Here is an 18,333-nt window from a genome sequence, read left to right as displayed (position 1 = left end):
TCATCCCACCTTTTCCTTCCCCAGCTGAGCCCACAAGTCTGTTCTCTATATGTGAATCTCTATTCCTATGCTGCAAATAGATTAATCAGTATCAGGTTTTTAGACTTCATATATACGTTATTGTTATTGTTTAGTCGCTAAGTCTTGTCTGACTCTTTTGGGACCCCATGGACTCCAGCCTGCGAAGCTCCTCTGTCCATGGGATTCTCCAGTCATGAATACTAGAGTAGGTTGCCATTTCCTTCTCCAGGAGATCTTTCTGACCCAGGGATCAAACCTACGTCTGTTATGTCTCCTGAATTGGCAGGTGGGTTCTTTACCACTAGCACCACCTGGGAAGCTATATAGTCATTAATATACTCTATTCTTCTCTTTTTCAAAAGTATAGAATACGTCACGAATTTGCGTGTCATCCTTGCAGAGGGGCCACGTTAATCTTCTTTATATTGTTCCAGTTTTTTAGTATATGTGCTGCTGAAGCAAGCATGAGTAGTCGCCTCTTGATTGGGCAATGGAAATGGTCAGTGTCTTGATCTGGGTGGTGATCGCCCTAGTGGAGACATAGGTCAAAGTCTTTTAAGCACCCACTTAAGATCTGTGCCCCTTATTGTGTTTCACACCTAAGTAAGCATTTTTAAAAAGCTTTAAAAAACATTTTGAGGTATATAGTCACTTGACCCAGGACTTGGAGGCTAAGTCTGCCATTCACAGGCAGAGCAGGCTCCATGGCTGACACCTTGCTCCGGCCCCAGTCACCGCCTGTGACAATACATTTTTTAAAATGTTTAGCATATTATTTGTCACCCCCACACAGGCTCTGCCAGAAATCTGACACTCCTCCATCAAAAGGTACCATCCAGGCCCCGCCCCGCCCCGGCACCCTCAATCTGGGCGAGCCTGTGACTGTTTTGACCAACGGAGTGTGACAGCAGTGACACTGGCTGACTTCCAAGGCCAGGTCATAAAGGGCGATGGATTCCTCGGGCTCTCTTTGGACATGCCATGTTGGAAGCTGGCCGCCCCGAGGCCATGATGCCTAGAGACCATGTGGTGAGCCTGCTGAGAGACAGAGGTGCCTGAGGAGCCCCAGCTGTCCAGCCTCTAGCTGCTTTTTGATCCCCACTGATGTCACATGAGCAAAGACGAGACGCCCGAGTGCAGACTCATGAGCTACAAAAATGGCGGCTGTCTTTCATTGTAGGCTGTCTTTTGGGGTGGACTGACATGCACCAACAGGCAACTGGAGCATCTGGTAACTTTACTCCCCAGGGCTTTTCCAGGCCCTCTCTGTGCCATTCATCCAGGCACATCTGAGTACACTCAGTTCTTTATTGCACAAAGGCGTTCTCCTGCCTATGGTGCAGGAATCTTCTCCCCCATTCCAGATCCAGCTTCTGCCCTGCCTCCTCCAAGAAGCCTTCCTGTTTGTTTATAAGCAAGCTGATGGCGGGCTTCCCAGGTGACTTTTGCGGTAAAGAATCCGCCTACCAATGCAGAAGACAGACATAAGAGATGTGCATTCGATCCCTGGGTCAGGAAGATCCCCTGGAGGCAGAAATGGCAACCCACTCTAGTATTCTTGCCTGGAGAATCCCATGGACAGAGGAGCCTGGCAGTCTACAGTCCATGGGGACACTAAGAGTTGAACATGAGTGAAGTGACTTAGCACACTGCCAAGTGGTGGGGTGGGGATTGTGATCATGAGGGCGGCTACACCTGTACAGAGGCAGAGGGTATATGCAAACTATCTGTGCACCAGACTGCGTCCGAGTTCAAATTCCAGAGCTCCCACTTCCCAGCTGGGTGCCCTTGGGCGAGGTACTTAACTGGAGCCTCAGTGTTCTCATCCATAAAATGGGAATAACCGCGGCTACTTCCCAGGTCTGTCTTGAGGATTAAAGGGATTAATCTGTGGAAAGCACTCAGTATGGCCTGGCAAACAATAAGCACGCTGAAATGTTCATCCTCAAAACAGCCCTATCTGATAGGTTCTATTCTCCCCATTTTACAGATAGGGAGACTGAGGCACTGAGAGGGGGTTAAATGCTGGCTCCAGAGCTTGTGTCACGCTCCAGGTTCATTTCATCATGCTACAAGAATTGATGCTTTTGAACTGTGGTGCTGGAGAAGACTCTTGAAAGTCCCTTGGACCGCGAGGAGATCCAACCAGTCCATTCTAAAGGAGATCAATCCTGGGTGTTCATTGGAAGGACTTATGCTGAAGCTGAAACTCCAATACTTTGGCCACCTCATGCGAAGAGTTGACTCACTGGAAAAGACTCTGATGCTGGGAAGGATTGGGGGCGGGAGGAGAAGGGGATGACAGAGAATGAGATGGCTGGATGGCATCACCGACTCGATGGACATGAGTTTGAGTGAACTCTGGGAGTTGGTGATGGACAGGGAGGCCTGGCGTGCTGTGATTCATGGGGTCGCAAAGAGTCGGTCACGACTGAGCGACTGAACTGAACTGAACATTTACTGCAGGGGAGTTGGAAAATGAGGCCAAGAAGGGAGGTTCCTGCTCCCCAAAGTACAGTAACAAATGAGAGGCTGCGTAAGAGTTAAACCTGGTTTTCTCGCCCACATTGAGGTTGCTCACTTCCCAAAAGCGTGTAGAAGTCAACAGGTTTCTGGCTGGGGCGGGAAGCTCAGCCTTTGGCCTTACCTGAGCCTGGGTTTCCTAGCCTGCTCTGGATAGTAAGAGGTCCCGCCCCCTGGGCTGGGTCTTGGAGAGTAAGAGGCCCCGACCACTGGGCTTGGTCTTGGAGGAGTAAGAGGCCCCGCCCACTGGGCTTACTTGAGACTGCTGAGTTCAGCACCTGTCTGAGCTCTCCTGCACTGAAGGTCAGTGGATGATTATTCAGCAGCCTTCCTGGTAGGACCGCCTCCACACCTCACCTCCTCCTCTGGGGTGGGGTCTGAGTCATGGGGACTACGGTGAGCAGGACTGAAATGGTACTCGAAATGGTGCAAGTCCCAGCAAGTGAGGGGAATGAGGGCCCTGTGGGAACAGAACGTGAGATTTCCTGCCCCTGAGTCTTTGCACTGGCTGTTGTTTCTGCCTGGACGGCCCTGCCCTCTCTTGTCTCTTCCCCAACTTTAGGTTTTGATGCCCCCAGGGCAGAAGGCTTGTTCTTCTTACCTTTGGGAGCAACTTAGTCTAAAGTGCTTGGCCCAGGGCACAAACCAGAGACTGGACAGAGAACAGTGTGTGCAGGTGGGCCTGGGGGCATGGGGTGGAGGAGAGAAGGAGCGACTCTCCGCAGGCAGCCCCACACTTAGCACAGCACCAACATGTGACTTCACATGTCTGCTGCTGCTGCTAAGTCACTTCAGTCGTGTCCGACTCTGTGTGACCCCATAGACGGAAGCCCACCAGGCTCCCCCGTCCCTGGGATTCTCCAGGCAAGAACACTGGAGTGGGTTGCCATTTCCTTCTCCAATGTGTGAAAGTGAAAAGTGAAAGTGAAGTCGCTCAGTCCAACCCTTAGCGACCCCACGGACTGCAGCCTACCAGACTCCTCCATCCATGGGATTTTCTAGGCAAGAGTACTGGAGTGGCTAGCTGTTTGTTAATTAGGAGCCAAGTCTGGAAACTGTTTAATACATAGATGTCCTGTATAAATAAGCGCTCAAAACTATTTGGTATTGTTGCTGTTGAGTGCCAGCTTTGTGTCAAGCCTGTTACATACTCATTCATCAAATGACACACAACCCTTATTGTCTCCACTGTCCCGGGTCATGACCTCACTGGAGTGCCTGGCTAGAATTTGAACCCAGTTCTGCAGGATCCCTCATTTCGTTCCAGCAGCCTGCAGAGGAAGGCACGCAAGTCAGTGGGGCCCCAGTGACTCAGAGCTGGCGGGTCCCCTGGCCCGCCCTTTCCTTCTGACTCAGCCCAGGCAGTTCAGCGGGCCTTTCTCTGGAATTCAGGGCCCCCAGGCAACGTTCCGGAGTGGCTGTCTCCTCTGGGATACGCTCCTTGGAGAGCTGGTGGATGGCTGTGTTCCCATGGCAGCCTTGGCTGTGTCCTGCATCCCCCTTGGGGTCTCCATGTTCTCTCAGGAGGGTGGTCAGTGACTTGCTGGGGTGGACATCTCCCTCCCAATTTCCCTGTGATGCAGAGGGCAAACCGAGGCAGAGGGGACCCATGGTGTGCCTGGGTGATACAGCCATGGTTGAGGGTAGGGATGGGAGTAGGAGAAGCTCATATTCAATTTATGGCTGCTTTTTTCTGTCTTTGCCCAGCCCTGGACCCCTGAACGGGACCCTTCAGCCCAGCCCAGCTCCCAGCCCTGGACAGGCGAAGGTCAGACACGCACAGACCTCTGTAACTGACCTGAATGGGGACAAGCATAAGTTGCCTTTCTACTTCGCTGCTGCCAAGAGAAGGTAGGAACATGGCTACCTCTTCTCCTTCTGGTCCCCCTGGAGTCTCCAGCTCAATAATGTGATGCTGGAACATGGCTCCTGCCAACCATTCCCTGCAGCCATTCTGCCTCAGGGCACCCCTCGGTCCCTGTCTTCTGGAACCCAGGCTCACCCAGGCTACCAAAGCCTTGGCCCTCAGTTCCCCCAATTTCTATAAAATGGTAATCTTATTTCCCCAGTTTCATTCAGATATAATTTGGGGGGAGGGAGGAGGAATCAAGCCATTTTATTGAGGGAGGGGTGAAAGGCTGGGAGGACAGTGAGATCTGATGTCTTCCTGGGCGGGATCTCCCCCAGCCTCACAGTAGCTGAAAGTTCCTTCAGATATAATTGATATACAACACTGCATTAGTTGAAGGTGTGCAACACAATGATTTGATACATGTATAAATTGTGAAAGGATAGCCACAATAAGTTTAGTTCACATCCTTCACCTCCCATTGCTGCAAATTGTTTTTTTCTTCCAAAGAGGACTTCAAAGATCTACTCTTGTAGCAACTTTCAGCTATACAAAAGAGTATTGTTAGCTATAATCACCGTGTTGTATATTTCATCCCCAGTGCTTATTTATCTTTCTAACTGGAAGTTTGTACATTTTGACTCCCTTCACCCATTTTTCCCCGCCCCCAGCCCCCACCTTTGGCAACCACCAGTCTGTTGTTTCCATGAGTTCAATTGTTTTGGTTTCCACATACAAGCACAATCACACAGTACTCGTCTTTGTCTGACTTATTTCACTTGATGTAATGCCCCCAGGTCCATCCATGTTGTTGCAAATGGTAGGATTTCCTTCTTTTTCTTTACAGCTAATGAAAGGTGATAGTTTTAAATACCCTTCTGGCTCAGATTCTTGTGATTGGTCACAAAAGATTCCCCAAGCCTCCTTCCTTCCCTACCTCTGTGAAATAGGTCTCAGGGAAGCAGGGCCCCTCTGGCCTTCTGCACAGAGTGACCCTAGGGGGATCCTGGGCAGTGGGAGAGGAAGAGACATTGTTAGATGAATTCAATTGAGCATGTGCATTAAGGCCCCTCAGATGAAGGGTAGAGAAAAGTTAGATTGTGGCTTGCCTAGAATCACAAGCATGTTCTATACTGGGATTGAACCCCTGGGCAGTCTGGCTCTTGTGTCTTGAAGCCCTTCAAAAGGAATTCTCCCCGTTGCCAGGTCCAGTCATCAGTCTCCTACTGAACACTTACTGTGTGCCAGGTCCCCTGCTGAGTGCTTCCACGTATGCATTGATGCGACCCAGGCCCTGCACTTGGTGAAGAGATGGCCAGACAAGGTGAGATCATTCTGGGGGCTGGGCTGGGGAGCCCAGGTCCACCACACACCCACATTTCCTGTCTAGCAGGCGAGAGAAATCAAGGCTCCAATTCCTGGAGTGCAATCAGAAGCTGCCTAAGAGGAATGGAGAAGGTGCGAGACTGGGGGCCTTCTTGAAGGAGTGAACGAAAAAGTGCATGCTCACTTCTGTGGGTTTTGAGGCTGATTTGAGGGAGACAATAATAATCTAGGACAGCTGATCTTTGAACAATGTGGGGGTTAGGGGCACCCACCCCTTTGCAGTTGAAAATCCGCTTAGAACTTTATAACCAACCCTCCATATCCTAGGTTCTGCATTCTTGGATTCAACCAACAAAGGATGATATACTACTGTAGTACATACTTACTGAAGAAAATCCGCATATACATGGGCCTGTGCCAGTTCAAACCCATGTTGTTCAAAGGCCCACTGAATTACTACAGATAAAAGGGAACGTCTTGACAGTCACCTGAACGGCTTTCTGCCCTGTATTTTTCCCCCACTCCCTGCCTTCTCTGATCTCCTCTCCTGTCCTTCTCCACTTCTCATCCTCACTGTTCTTGGAACTTTCCAGTGTACTCCTGCTGACCAAGACATTTCTGTTCTTGGATCAGAAGCAGGTAACAAACAGGTTAAGTCACCCAGCAATGGGGAGATGTCTGATGGAGAAAACAAGCAGAGTGGCTTGAGGGGGTACATAGGAGCCATGCAGGGTGAGCTCTGCCTCTGTGCCTGTGTGCCCTCTGCACGAGGAGCTGAGGGACAAGCATTTCAGGCAGAGGGAAAAGGCTGAACGGAAGCCCTGAGGTGAGAAGAGCTTACCAGTTCCAGGAACAGAACGAGGCTAGTGAGTGAGGGAGGCAGACGGAAGAGATAGGGTAGGGCAGCTGGCAGGGTCTAGAAGCAATTTACATTATATTCCAGTTTGGTGGGAAAACCTCTGGAAGGTATTAACTGTCTTTAATGTGATCCCTCTGGCTGCAGAGTAGACTATAGTCCAGTGGCCCATGGGTGGGCAGTTAGCGGCTTGGACCACTAGCAGGGTCAGAGGTGGTGGGCCGTTGGCTTGGTTTGCAGTATGGGGGCACACTTTGCTAGGAAGCAGGAGGAGGACTGATTGCCCAGTGCCCATTTCACAAATGAAGGGACTGTGGCTTAGAGACAGTCTTTGCATAGGGGGAACCATTGTGTCCACTGTACAGATGTAGAAATAGAGCGTGAAAGAAATTTGCTCAAGGAGACATAATTAAAGTCAAATGTAGGCCCTAGGGCACTGTCTCTGCTCCTAAGCAGTCCTGCTGTCTAGGTGTGGCTGGAATTACTCACCACCTGCCTTCTGCAGACAAGGAAATTGAGGCTCAGAAGAACAGCGCTCATGACAGTGAGCCTGGGTTAAGACCCAGGGCCCCTTACGCGAGGTCTAGACCTTCTGTCTCCCTACTGCAGTTCCTGCCTTCCTGGTGTGACTATAGTGAAATGAATGTAGCAAACCCACCGAGGACCGAAGAGGAGGTGATGTTGACTTGCACACTTCCACTCCCAGTACTGGGGATGCCCAGGGACAGATGAATGAGGGGGCTTTGCGTTTGGGGAGAGCAGCTGTGTGCCTTCTTGTGTTCCACTCGGCTGGAGGCCCACTGTGGGCACGTGTGTGTGTGTGTGTCGATGGGTGTGTGTAACTGTATGTGAGTATGATTGTGGTGCCCCCAGCAGCAACAGCCTCTCTGGGACTGCTGGGCATCCAGTGACCTCCTGCTGGTCACTTCTTTGTCCACTTACCTGCAGGCCCCTTGGTTTCTATGTCTTATCTCCAGGCCCTGCTTAGGCTTCTTAATGAGGAAATAATTAACCACAGAAGCATTTTCTAAGACTTTCACCCCATTCTCCTGGTCAAGTTAAAAAGTATTCACAATGAACAGGGTTGCTAGTGGGAGGATGACAGGAAGCCAAGGGCACCTGGGGCCACTGGGAGGAAGGCCTGGTGTGTGCCTGGGCTCAGGGCCTGGGGCTGGGTCCTGGCTTGGACCCATTGCTTCCTCACTGCGTAAATTTGGTCAAGTTCCTTGCCCTGTTGGGCCTCTGCTTCCTCCTCTGTGAACTGAGGAATTTGCACTAGAATCCAGTACTTCCAAAGCATTTACCTCCCAATGAAAACCAGTGATCTCCAAAACAAACAAAAAACAAAAAGAAAAAATGGTTAATTAAGTTTGGGAAACAACACTAGGGTATATAAAGGTAAGCCAGTTTCTTGACCACGTTTCTTGGCCTTCATTTGTCGAAAACTTTTATTTCTTTGGATACATAGCACAAAGGCACATGGCATTAGATTCAGATGGCATGGAAGGAGTTTGGGGAGCTCACAGCTCTTTCCTGCCCCTCTGCTCCTCACTTTCAGCAGGCCCCACTGGCAGTATCTAACCCATGGAGAGATGGTATCACATGCCAGCTGATGTGGGTGTTCACTTTATTGTGGTAAGTGACTACCACAAGAGGGTTGGGGAGTGTAGGTTCCCTGCTTGGACTACAGCACCACTCCCAAGTGTTTCTGGGTCTAGCATGTAGAGGAACACCCTTTGGGAAATGGGTCTCTGGTCTCCATGTTCTCCAGTGAGACTATGTAGGAGGGACCTGGCTGGTGCCCTGAGAGTTTTGACTCTGATCTCTGAGAAGGCAGTCATAACTCCTGTCTTTTGCTGCCCACCCAGGGGTGGCCCTTTAGCTTGAGAGGAGGTGCCAGAACTGGCAATTTATTTGGGGACACAGAGACAAGGGTAGGTCGGAGGCTGGACTGGGATCCGGATCTCCTGCTCCGGAAGCAGTGCTCTCCCAGCTGAGCCCAGCCACAGAAGTGCTCAGGCCCTGGGAGAGACCCTGGGGTTGGGGGTGGCCTGGCTCCACACTGCATGGTCATTTCCTGAGACGAGCAGATCGAATTGCACCAGGTGTGTCGTGTCTGCACGGGGCTGGGGTGATGTGTAGGCTGTGTGGGACGTTTTAACTCCGAGCACACGGTTTGCTAATGTGCCGTGTGCCGGTGTGACCGGTATGCCCTGTGGCCGCCGTGTAGGCTGCGAGCCGAAGTCAGCGCCAGGTGCCAGGTGCGAGCGGCGGACTGGGCGCGGGGGTCGCGCGCTGGGCCGGGGGAGCGGACGCCGTGTGCCCGGTGCCCGGTGCGCGCGGGAAAAGGTGTGTGGCGGCGCGCGGGAGGGTGTGAGCGTGCGTGTCCCGCCGGCGCCGCCCCGCCCCGAGGCCGGGCAGGTGTGGGCGGGCCGCCCGGACCCTGCCGAGCCAGGGCCGGGAGAGAGCCGGCGGGAAACAGGAAGCGGGGGGAGGCGCGCGGCGGCCGGACGGCCGGGAGCCGGGCTCGCGGGCGGACGTGCGGGTGGCTGGCCGTGCGGACGCCTGGCCCGGACCCGGGCGGCGATGTGGGGAGGCCCGGGCAGCCCGGGCGGCGGCGGGGCCGGGGGCGGGGCCGGGGGCGCCGCCGACCCCGCCCCCCTGCGCCGGCGGAGCCGCCGCCCGAGCGCCGACCCGGGAGTGCCCGGCGGCTCCGGCGCTCGGGGTGAGTCCCGGGAGTTCGGGGCCGGGCACCCCCGGCGCGGACGGGGCGCGGGGAGCCGGGGGAAAGCCGAGGGGATTCGAGGGGTCCTGCGGACGACGCCCGTAGCTGGGGTCGGCCGGCGCACCCCGCCCCCGGCGCCCGCGCTGACCCTCGCGCGCCTCTGGCCCGCAGACCCCGAGGACGCGGCCATGCCGGGCGGAGCCGAGGCTGGGGAGGCCGAGGAGGAGGCTGGGGCCGGCTCCGGGTCCGAGGCGGAGGAGGAGGCGCTGTGGGAGCGGATCGAGGGCGTCCGGCACCGGCTGACGCGCACCCTCAACCCGGCCAAGCTCACGCCGTATCTGCGCCAGTGCCGGGTCATCGACGAGCAGGACGAGGAGGAGGTGCTGAGCACCTACCGCTTCCCGTGCCGTGTCAACCGCACCGGTGAGCCGTGGGGGGCGCGGGGTCGGGCCTGAGCGCGCCGGGCCGGCCTTCGGCCAAAGGCTCTGATCCCCCGGACCTCGGTCTCCACGTCGGCAGGGTGGGATGGTTGGTGTGTCCGCCATCCTGCCTCCTTTAGCGTGTCCGCGTGTCCACACCGCGCCTGGATTTCTCTCCCGCCCCCTCGGCCCACCTTAGAGTAAGGGGTTGGCTGTAGTTAGGGTTCAGGCCGGACTTGGGACCTCCCGGTCACAGCTGGTGGACTTGGCCTCGTTCCTGTGTCCTTTGCTTTCATAGGTTCTCCCTGTCCCCCGCTTTCTGTGTGTCACATACTTCTCGGAGAGTTATTTTTCTTTATTTTCCCATCCCAGTTTTTTGAGGGTGCCTTCTCCCGTAAGTTGTGTCTGAACGGAGCTGGCGAAGCGATGAGGGTCTGATGGTGGAATTTCAGGCACTGGTCAACGAGATAGATACTTTGGTTTGCCTTTGAGGATGGAGGGGGCTTTTCTATGCCGTTTTAAAGGCAGGCTCCGTTTGCTGGCCCTTATCTGTGTGGAGGGCAGGCAGGGGCTTGGGGAGCTGTTGAAACATAGTTGCCAGTAGGGGAGTGGGTCCTGATTCTCCTGGCTGCAGCAGACAGGCTATCTCCTCTGATGTGTTGAGTCAGGCCCCTGTATGTGTCACTGGTTCAGAGATCTAGGGAATGTGGGCCCTGGAGTAGTCAGGCTAGGGGGCAGGGAGAGACGGGAGAAAGCAGCTAGGCACTGGGGGCAGCCCTAACCTTGACACTTGGACACCGCCCCCCCCTCCCCCATTCTCCAGGGCGCCTGATGGACATCTTGCGCTGCCGCGGGAAGAGGGGCTATGAGGCTTTCCTGGAAGCCCTGGAGTTCTACTACCCTGAGCACTTCACGCTGCTCACTGGCCGAGAGCCTGCCCAGCGCTGCTCCATGATCCTCGGTGAGTGGGTCTGCAGTGGGTGCCAGCGCAGATTCCTTGCCCCCTCCCTGTGAAGGGGGCACTCCCATTGTGGCCATTGAATAGGCAGGGAAACTGAGGCACAGAGGCAACTGAAACTGTCTGCCCAAGGCCTCTGCAGCAGGCTGAGTGTGAGGCTGGGTTTGTAACGCAGTTAGAGTCTAAGTTCAGAGCCCACACACTTAACGTGGCTCTTTCCCCCTGAAATTGTTCTCAGACATGTATGTGGCCGACATGTACCAGTTTGCAGTTTCTTCTGTAAAAAATTCAAACATGCCATGAGACGAGAATAAACAGCAAAGATCTTTACTTCTGAACTTCAACTCTGCTCTGCTGGTAACAGTTTGGCAATTATACGCGCGCGCACACACACACACAGGGGATCATCTTACATGTCTTGTTCTGTATTTCATTTTTTCTTGGAACAACTGATTTTTGTGATTCACTCCCCCACCACCACTAGTGTGATTCTGTTATGCTTGTTTTTAATGACTGCATCGTGTTTGTTTGTGATGTGCCATAGTCATTTAACACATCCTGTTTTGATGTGTTATTTGCAAATATTACTGTGCTGGGAACATCCTTCTAGGTGCATCTTTGTGTAGATGTGTGTTTCAGGAGACGTTCTGAGAAGTCATATTTCTTAGAGAATGTGTAGCTTCCCTGGTGACTCAGTCTGTAAAGAATCTGCCTGCAGTGCAGGAGACCTGGGTTTGATCCCTGTGTTGGGAAGATTCCCCTGGAGATGGGAATGGCAACCCACCTTCAGTATTCTTGCTTGGAGAATCCCATGGACAGAGGAACCTAGTGGGCTACAGTCCATGGGCTCGCCAAGAGTCGGACACGACTGAGCGACTAACACACACACAACATGGGTCCCTCCAGCAGTGTATGAGCACCCTTTTTCTTGTACCCTCATTCATCCTGGGGATCATTTAAAAATATATTATTTTGTGGCTAGATATGTGAAAAATAATATGTTGTTGTTTCAGTTTGCACTTTGTTGAGAGATATACTCAGCTTACTCAACAGCTTAGTTAGCCTTGGGCAAATGGCTTGACATTTCTGTGCCTGGGTTTTTCTGTCTTTAAAATGGGTGCAATAAATAGTACCTATCTTAAGTGTTGTGAAGATTACATAAATTAATATATGTATGTAGACCAAAGAGTAAAGTCAAATGTTAGTGGTACTACTATTATTGTTGTTATTATTGTTGCTAGTGAATTGGAAGGGGCTCCCAGGTGGCACAGTGGTAAAGAATCCACTTGCCAATGGAGGAGATGCAAGAGACATGGGTTTGATCCCTTGGTTGGAAGGATCCCCTGGAGTAGGAAATGACAACTCACTCTAGTATTCTTGCCTGGAAAATTCCATGGACAGAGGAACCTGGTGGAGTACAGTCCATGGGGTCATAAAGAGTGGGACACAACTGAGCGACTAAGCACAGCTCAGCACAAACATAGGGAAATATGTTGCTCATTGCATCTGCATGCATACATGCTCAGTTGTGTCCAACTCTTTGTGACCTCATGGACTGTAGCCCGCCAGGCTCCTCTGTCCATGGGGATTCTCCAGGCAAGAATACTAGAGTGGGTTGCCATTCCCTTCTCCAGGGGATCTTCCCAACCCAGGGATCAAACCCAGGTCTCCCAAATTGCAGGTGGATTCTTTACTGTCTGAGCCATCAGGGGAGCCCATGAATACTGGAATGGGTATCCTATCCCTTTTTCAGGGAATCTTCCTGACCTGGGAATTGAATCAGGGTCTCCTGCATTGCAGGTGGATTCTTTACCAGCTGACCTACCAGGGAAGCCCTTTCCTATGTTTACCAGTCATTTTTTGTTTGGGAATTTTCAATTTGACAGTTTCTGGCCATATTTTTATTTTGTTGTTTGCTTATTGATTTGTAGGAGCTCTTTATATAGTATGGTTCTGTGTCATTTGTTGTGTTTTCTCCCACTCTGTTACTTATCTTTTAACTTTGCTTCTTACATCTGTCATAATTCAGAAATCTCATAGTTTTTTTTATTTTTGCCTTGTTTAGAAAGCCTTTCCCTGTCCTCACATTGTAAAAACGGGTTCAAATATTTCCTTCTAGTGTTTTTCCTGTTTGGGTTTTTCAGTGTAGCCTGCCATCTTGCTGGATTATTTGCCTGACCTGACTTTTCTCTGCCTTGTCCTTGGCAGATGAGGAGGGGCCTGAAGGCCTGACTCAGTTCCTGATGACAGAGGTGCGGCGGCTGCGGGAGGCTCGCAAGAGCCAGCTACAGCGGGAGCAGCAGCTGCAGGCCCGGGGCCGGGTGCTGGAGGAGGAGCGGGCAGGGCTGGAGCAGCGGCTTCGGGAGCAACAGCAGGCTCAGGAGCGCTGCCAGCGGCTGCGGGAGGACTGGGAGGCGGGGAGCCTGGAGCTTCTGCGGCTTAAGGATGAGAACTACATGATTGCTATGCGCCTGGCACAGCTCAGCGAGGAGAAGAACTCAGCCGTGCTGCGCAGCCGGGACTTGCAGCTGGCGGTAGGCCCTGGGGAGGTTGGGGTGGGGTGTGCCATGGGGAAGGGGCAGCTTTGCAAAAAATGACAGTAATATGGTAGCCGACTGGTGTCCCAGAGCCACCATCTGCTGGCTACTGGACCATGGGCAAGTCCCTTCTCCACCCTGTGCCTCAGTTTTCTCATCTGTAACATGGGGATATTGATAGCACTTATTTCATTGAGTTATGACTGTGGTTTTCAGCTGGGGTTGATCTTGCTCCCCCTTTTGCTAGCAGCTTTTGGCCATGTCTGGGAACACTTTTGATTATCACAACCAGGAGTGTGTTACTGGCGTCTAGTGAGTAGAGTCAGGGGATACTGCTCAACGTCCTTGGAGCTCAGGACAGCTCCACAATCAAGAACTGTCCAGTCCAAAATGTCCGCAAGTGCTGAGGCAGAGAGACCTTGAGGTAGAAGGATTCCTCGGATTTAAGTCACAGAATTTAAGACATGTACAGGGCCTGTGCAGGGTTAGTGCTCAAAACCGGGATTATGGTTAGCCATCGTTATTGATGTTATTAAGTATGACTCTATGCTGTGTAGGGTACACGCATCATATCATGTAACTCACAAAGACACGTGCTCCACGTTCTTGTTTGGAAGTACAGACACAGGCGTAGATTGTAAAGGGACTTGCTGAAGGTCGCAGAGTGGCAAGTGGCACAGCCTGGATGTGACCCAGGTCTGCCTCGTGACGCTGTTCCTCTCGCTCCCATCCAGATGAATTCTCACCCAGTTCTCTCTGTAAGCGAACAAGTCCATGCCTCTTACAGGCTGAGAAACTGAGCCTCTCTTTCTTGGTGTCTTATTGGGTCTTCACATGGGGATAAAGCTGGGATTTTACTGCTGCAGCGAGTTGTCTCAAGGATTTGACAGTGCCTGCGGCCAAGGCAGGAGTTGGAGGGTTTGATCCCTGGATGGGGAAGATCGCCTGAAGGAGGAAATGACAACCCACTCCAGTATTCTTGCCTAGGGAACCCCATGGACAGAGGAACCTGGTGGGCTATGAGTGGAGTGACTGAGCACCAACGTGGCACACAGTAGGCTGTCCTTGGCAGTACTGCACAAGGGTCCACTGGGGGATTTTGATGGTGGGATCTGAAGCCCTCTGACCCCATGAGTCTCAACTGTGGCTGGGTCACCCCAGGGCATGAGAGGTGGCCGTGGACAATGGGTCGCATGTCCACGATGAGCCTTAAGCGTGAGAGCACTGATGTGCTGGAGTCTGAGACTGTGGGTGTCCTACTGGGGGTGGGGGTGGACATCTGGGGAAAGGAGTCCTGACTGGGGGTTGTTGAGGCCACAGGTTCATGGGCCCAGGCTGCCAGGCCCACTTGAGCCTCAGGTTCCTCATCCTTGAAGTGGGAGGTCACGGTGCAGTGACATCATAGCTGTAGTAGGCATGGTTCTCCGGGCTTGATGTCCATCAACTCCTGTAATTTCCTGGGAACTCCACTGGAATGGGGGTCAGGCAGAGCCCTGTTATTATCCCCATTTATGAATGAAGAAACTGAGGCACACAGAGGTTGGTTGGAGTACTTTCCCAGGGTTCCAAGATGGAGAATTTCTGAGTCTACTCTGGGCACTGCTGGGGGTGGGGTGAGGTGGGGGAGGAGCCTGGTGGGGAGAGCCTGCTCAGAGAGGACAGTGATGGCCACTGGCCCCTGGGTGTTGGGAGGGGCTGTGGCCAGCACAGTTTGTCTGACCTTTGGGTTGCACATGATTGCAGGTTGGGTCTGCTGAAGTGGTGGATATGTGCCTGTGACTGGGTGGGGGGTGCCTTGTGTGGGTGTGCGCGCACCTGCCTGGGTCTCCTGGGGTTGGGTAGAGGGATGAAGAAGAGATGTTGGAGGTTCTCTGTGTGTCAGCATTTCAGCTCTAGTCGCACATAGTATGTGTGTGCTTAGTCACTCACTTGTGTCCAACTCTTTTGCGACCCCATGGACTGTAGCCCGCCAGGCTCCTCTGTCCATGGAGTTTTCCAAGCAAGAATACTGGGGTGGGTTGCCATTTCCCTTCTCAAGGGGATCTTCCTGACCCAGGGATCAAACCCATGTCTCCTGCATCTCCTGCACTGCAGGCGGATTCTTTACCGCTGAGCCACTGGGGAAGGTTCAGGATGGCCCTAGGGGTTAAGAAATCTGCCAGTGGGCAGAGAACAGCTGCTTTTTCCCGGTTTAGCTGGTGGAGGGTAAGGGATGAAATTCAATTAATAGATAAGCTTTTCTTTAAATGTGGCTACGTACACTTGCCTTAATTTACTGGAGCTTTTCCGCAACCAATTAACAAAGGCTTTGCAGGTAGAGATGAACAGAGCAGCTGATCATGCTTTTTCCTGGCAGCTTAGATTCCCTTCCCCCCTGGACAGGTGTGTGGTGGCTGTGATTTAATACTGTATTTTATAAGGTGCAAATTTAATGAGCTGTTATTTCTAAGCAACATAAACTTAAAGGAATGAACACTATAATTTTGTGCTAAGTGAGTTTGTACACCAGGATTAAATGCATCTGTTATTTCCTGGTGTTTGGCGGAGACTCCCAGGTGCCCTGTCCCCTGAGCTTATCCGGGAAGCCTGCCGGCTCGGGTCAGGCAGGAGGCCGGGGTGTGTGGCTGTGGTTTGCTGGAGAGGGTGTGACCACATTTGCCCTTGTAACTAGCTGTCTTTCTCTGGCGGCTCACAAAGCGGGTTTTGTGAGGGGAAAGGAATGTGAGAGTCATGAATTTCTTTCTGAGTCCTCTGCGGAGGAGGAGTGGGCTGTTAATTCGTGGAACTGCCTGACCCAGTCTCCAGACCCTTGCGTGTGTGGGGTAGGGGGGTGGAGAATGCCATGCAAAGCTCTGGAGGCTGGGAGGCTGGGAGTCCTTTCCAAGCAAGGCCAGGGCGCTCCTAGGGCACCAGACATCAGCATGCCTGAGTGTAACCCCAGAGGTCACTGTGTCTTTTTCCAACAATGACTTCATTTCGTGGCCTGCCACCTGCTGCTCCTCGCATCGCTGTCTAGCCACCTCAGACCCCACATGAATTTGGAAAATCACTTGGGCTGAGTACACTCATAATCCAGCCAGCTGGTCGTACATCTCTGCCATAGCCACCACTCAGCCACCCATGCAGCCCCCTTGGTCAGTTTCTGGCTGCCCACACTAAACTGGTAACAGTGAGGGGAGGGTCCTACGATTTTATTCAAAGCTGTAAAAATAGCCACGGTTACACCCCCAGCAGTTCTGTAGTTTAAAGGCGTCTGTCCACCTGCTGTCTTGTTTGATGCTGGCAATGACTTTGGGAGGTAGGTGGTGGAGCAGGAGCAGGGGGATTGAATAGGCGCATTTTACTGATGGGGAAACTGGGGCCCAGAGGAGGTAAATGACTTGCTCAGGATGATGGGGGGTAAATGGTACAATTGAAACCTGGACCCCAGATTTGGAATTTGTGTTGAGAGTGAACCAACAGCGTAACCATCCCTCATGGAGGCTCTGGTAAGAGTATCTCTAAGGGAGGATCAGACTTATGGCCGTTCTGTGCATGTATGTTGAGTGAGGAGGCTTTCTGAGGGGAGACATCCTGGCTCTTGGGCTGGGTGAGACGCTCAAAGCTATCCTTCTCCTTATTCCCCTGGGAGATGAAGAGACTGAGGCACAGAGAGGGGCCATGACTTGCCCAAGACCACACAGAGTTAGAGGCCGAGCTGGGCCCAGCCCCTGGGTCCTCCTATTCTTGGTGCAGCCCTGCTTCCCGGCCATTATGCTGGTGCTGGGCTCAGTTGCCTGTGCTCAATGTCAGAACTGCAGGACAGAGAAGTGTGTTGTGATCTGGCCCATCCACCCACAAGTCCCTGAGGCAGATTCCCCTGGGAGGGTGGCTTGGCCTTGTCATATTGGTCCAGCCTATCGCTTCTTCATAGACATGTCCAGGGAGGATGCCTGCTTGGGCCCCTCTGGGAACTGGGGAGGCACCCCGGACTGCAGGAGTGGGACCTCTGTCTTCCCTCTGGCCTGGCCAGTGCTCCCTCCCTGAGCTGACCCGTGTCCTGGGCACCAGGTGGATCAGCTCAAGCTCAAGGTGAGCCGGCTGGAGGAAGAGTGCACGCAGCTGCGAAGGGCCAGGGGGCCACTCCCTGGGGCCGAGGAGAAAGAGAAAGAGCCCGACAGTGCGGACCTGGTTTTGGAGCTCCGTGCTGAGAACCAGCGGCTGGTGGCCTCGCTGCAGGAGCTTCAGGAAGGCCTGCAACAGGTATGGGGGGAGGCCGGGGGGAGGCCAGACCCTCCTGCTCACTTGTCCCCCTGAGGCCTGGAAAATGAGGATTCTAGATCCAGGGATCTGAGATCTGGCTGGCCTCTTAAGCTCTGAGTGGAGTCCCTCAGCTCGCCCTGGGTGTTGAGTCTGGGGTCTGGGGCTGGGGGAAGGGGGACTTGGGAAGCCTCAGAACTCCTTGAAATTTTGTGTGTGAGCGTTTTTCTGGGGAGTGGGCTCCCACTTTTCCTTGGATTTGTAAAGGAGTCTGACCGCGGAAAGGTTGAGACCTCTGAGGTCTGGGTGGCCCCAGGGCTTGCTCAGTGTCCTGTGGCAGATCAGGGACAGCATGGGCCTGCCACCTGGCCATTACTCCTCACAGGAAGTGGGGGAGGAAGCTAGGACTCTGGTGTATTTTATAGGGTTGGGGGTGCCTGGCTAGGGTGTGGGTCTGGGGACTGGATCTTCGGCTCATGGTTTACCTGCCTGGGCCAGGCTCAGACCGTATGAAAACCCCTTGTCAGGCCAGAGGAGGCGGGTGGAAATAGGCCTTGGAAATATTACCCATCTTCTGTCCTAGCTAGCGAGTGGGGGCCAGAGCAAGAGAGAACAGGCCTGGTTCTTGTTGAGGAATAAGATCCTGGTCCAACTTGTCCGAGCATGCCCTCATCCACTTACCTCATTTGTACCCCAGATGCTCCCTGGAGGGTGGGCAGAGCTGCTGGGGCCACACCCACTCAGCAGAAGGGGAAGCCAGGGTTCAGAGAGGCCAAGGCTCTCAGCCAAGGGGGCAGAGCTAGTGGGCTGGGGCTGAGGGATATGTGTCCCCCCTCATCCCACACTCAGGAGGGGCCCAGAGCAAGGGACTGAGGCAGCA

At 53.3% G+C, this 18,333-nt stretch overlaps 1 protein-coding gene and 1 non-coding gene across 5 annotated transcripts in view; one reads left to right on the top strand and one right to left on the bottom strand.

The window, feature by feature from the left end:
- Positions 1-378: 378 nt before the first annotated feature.
- LOC129537297 (U6 spliceosomal RNA) lies at positions 379-487 on the bottom strand. Its single transcript, XR_008681969.2, has one exon. It is a non-coding gene; the product is annotated as a U6 spliceosomal RNA (small nuclear RNA).
- An 8,592-nt stretch (positions 488-9,079) lies between these two features.
- Positions 9,080-18,333, top strand: part of CARD10 (caspase recruitment domain family member 10) — a 27,921-nt gene continuing 18,667 nt past the window's right edge. For 2 of the 4 annotated variants that reach the window (XM_088837224.1, XM_088837225.1), the window contains exons 1-5: positions 9,081-9,300; positions 9,472-9,723; positions 10,543-10,680; positions 12,886-13,211; positions 17,265-17,456. In XM_088837224.1, the coding sequence (XP_088693350.1) occupies positions 9,162-9,300; positions 9,472-9,723; positions 10,543-10,680; positions 12,886-13,211; positions 17,265-17,456 (1,047 nt within the window). In that variant the 5' untranslated portion in view covers positions 9,081-9,161. Of the gene's footprint in view, positions 9,724-10,542; positions 10,681-12,885; positions 13,212-17,264; positions 17,457-18,333 lie in introns of all 4 variants that reach the window. The other 2 variants (XM_088837223.1, XM_055395563.2) reach the window with 1 other exon arrangement.

The sequence above is a fragment of the Moschus berezovskii genome, chromosome 6, assembly GCF_049115385.1.
Source record: "Moschus berezovskii isolate FMDL1 chromosome 6, NW_MosBer_1.0, whole genome shotgun sequence".
Lineage (NCBI taxonomy): Eukaryota > Metazoa > Chordata > Mammalia > Artiodactyla > Moschidae > Moschus > Moschus berezovskii.
Note: the sequence above shows the minus strand (reverse complement) of the source record. Positions and strands in the feature narration are given on the sequence as shown.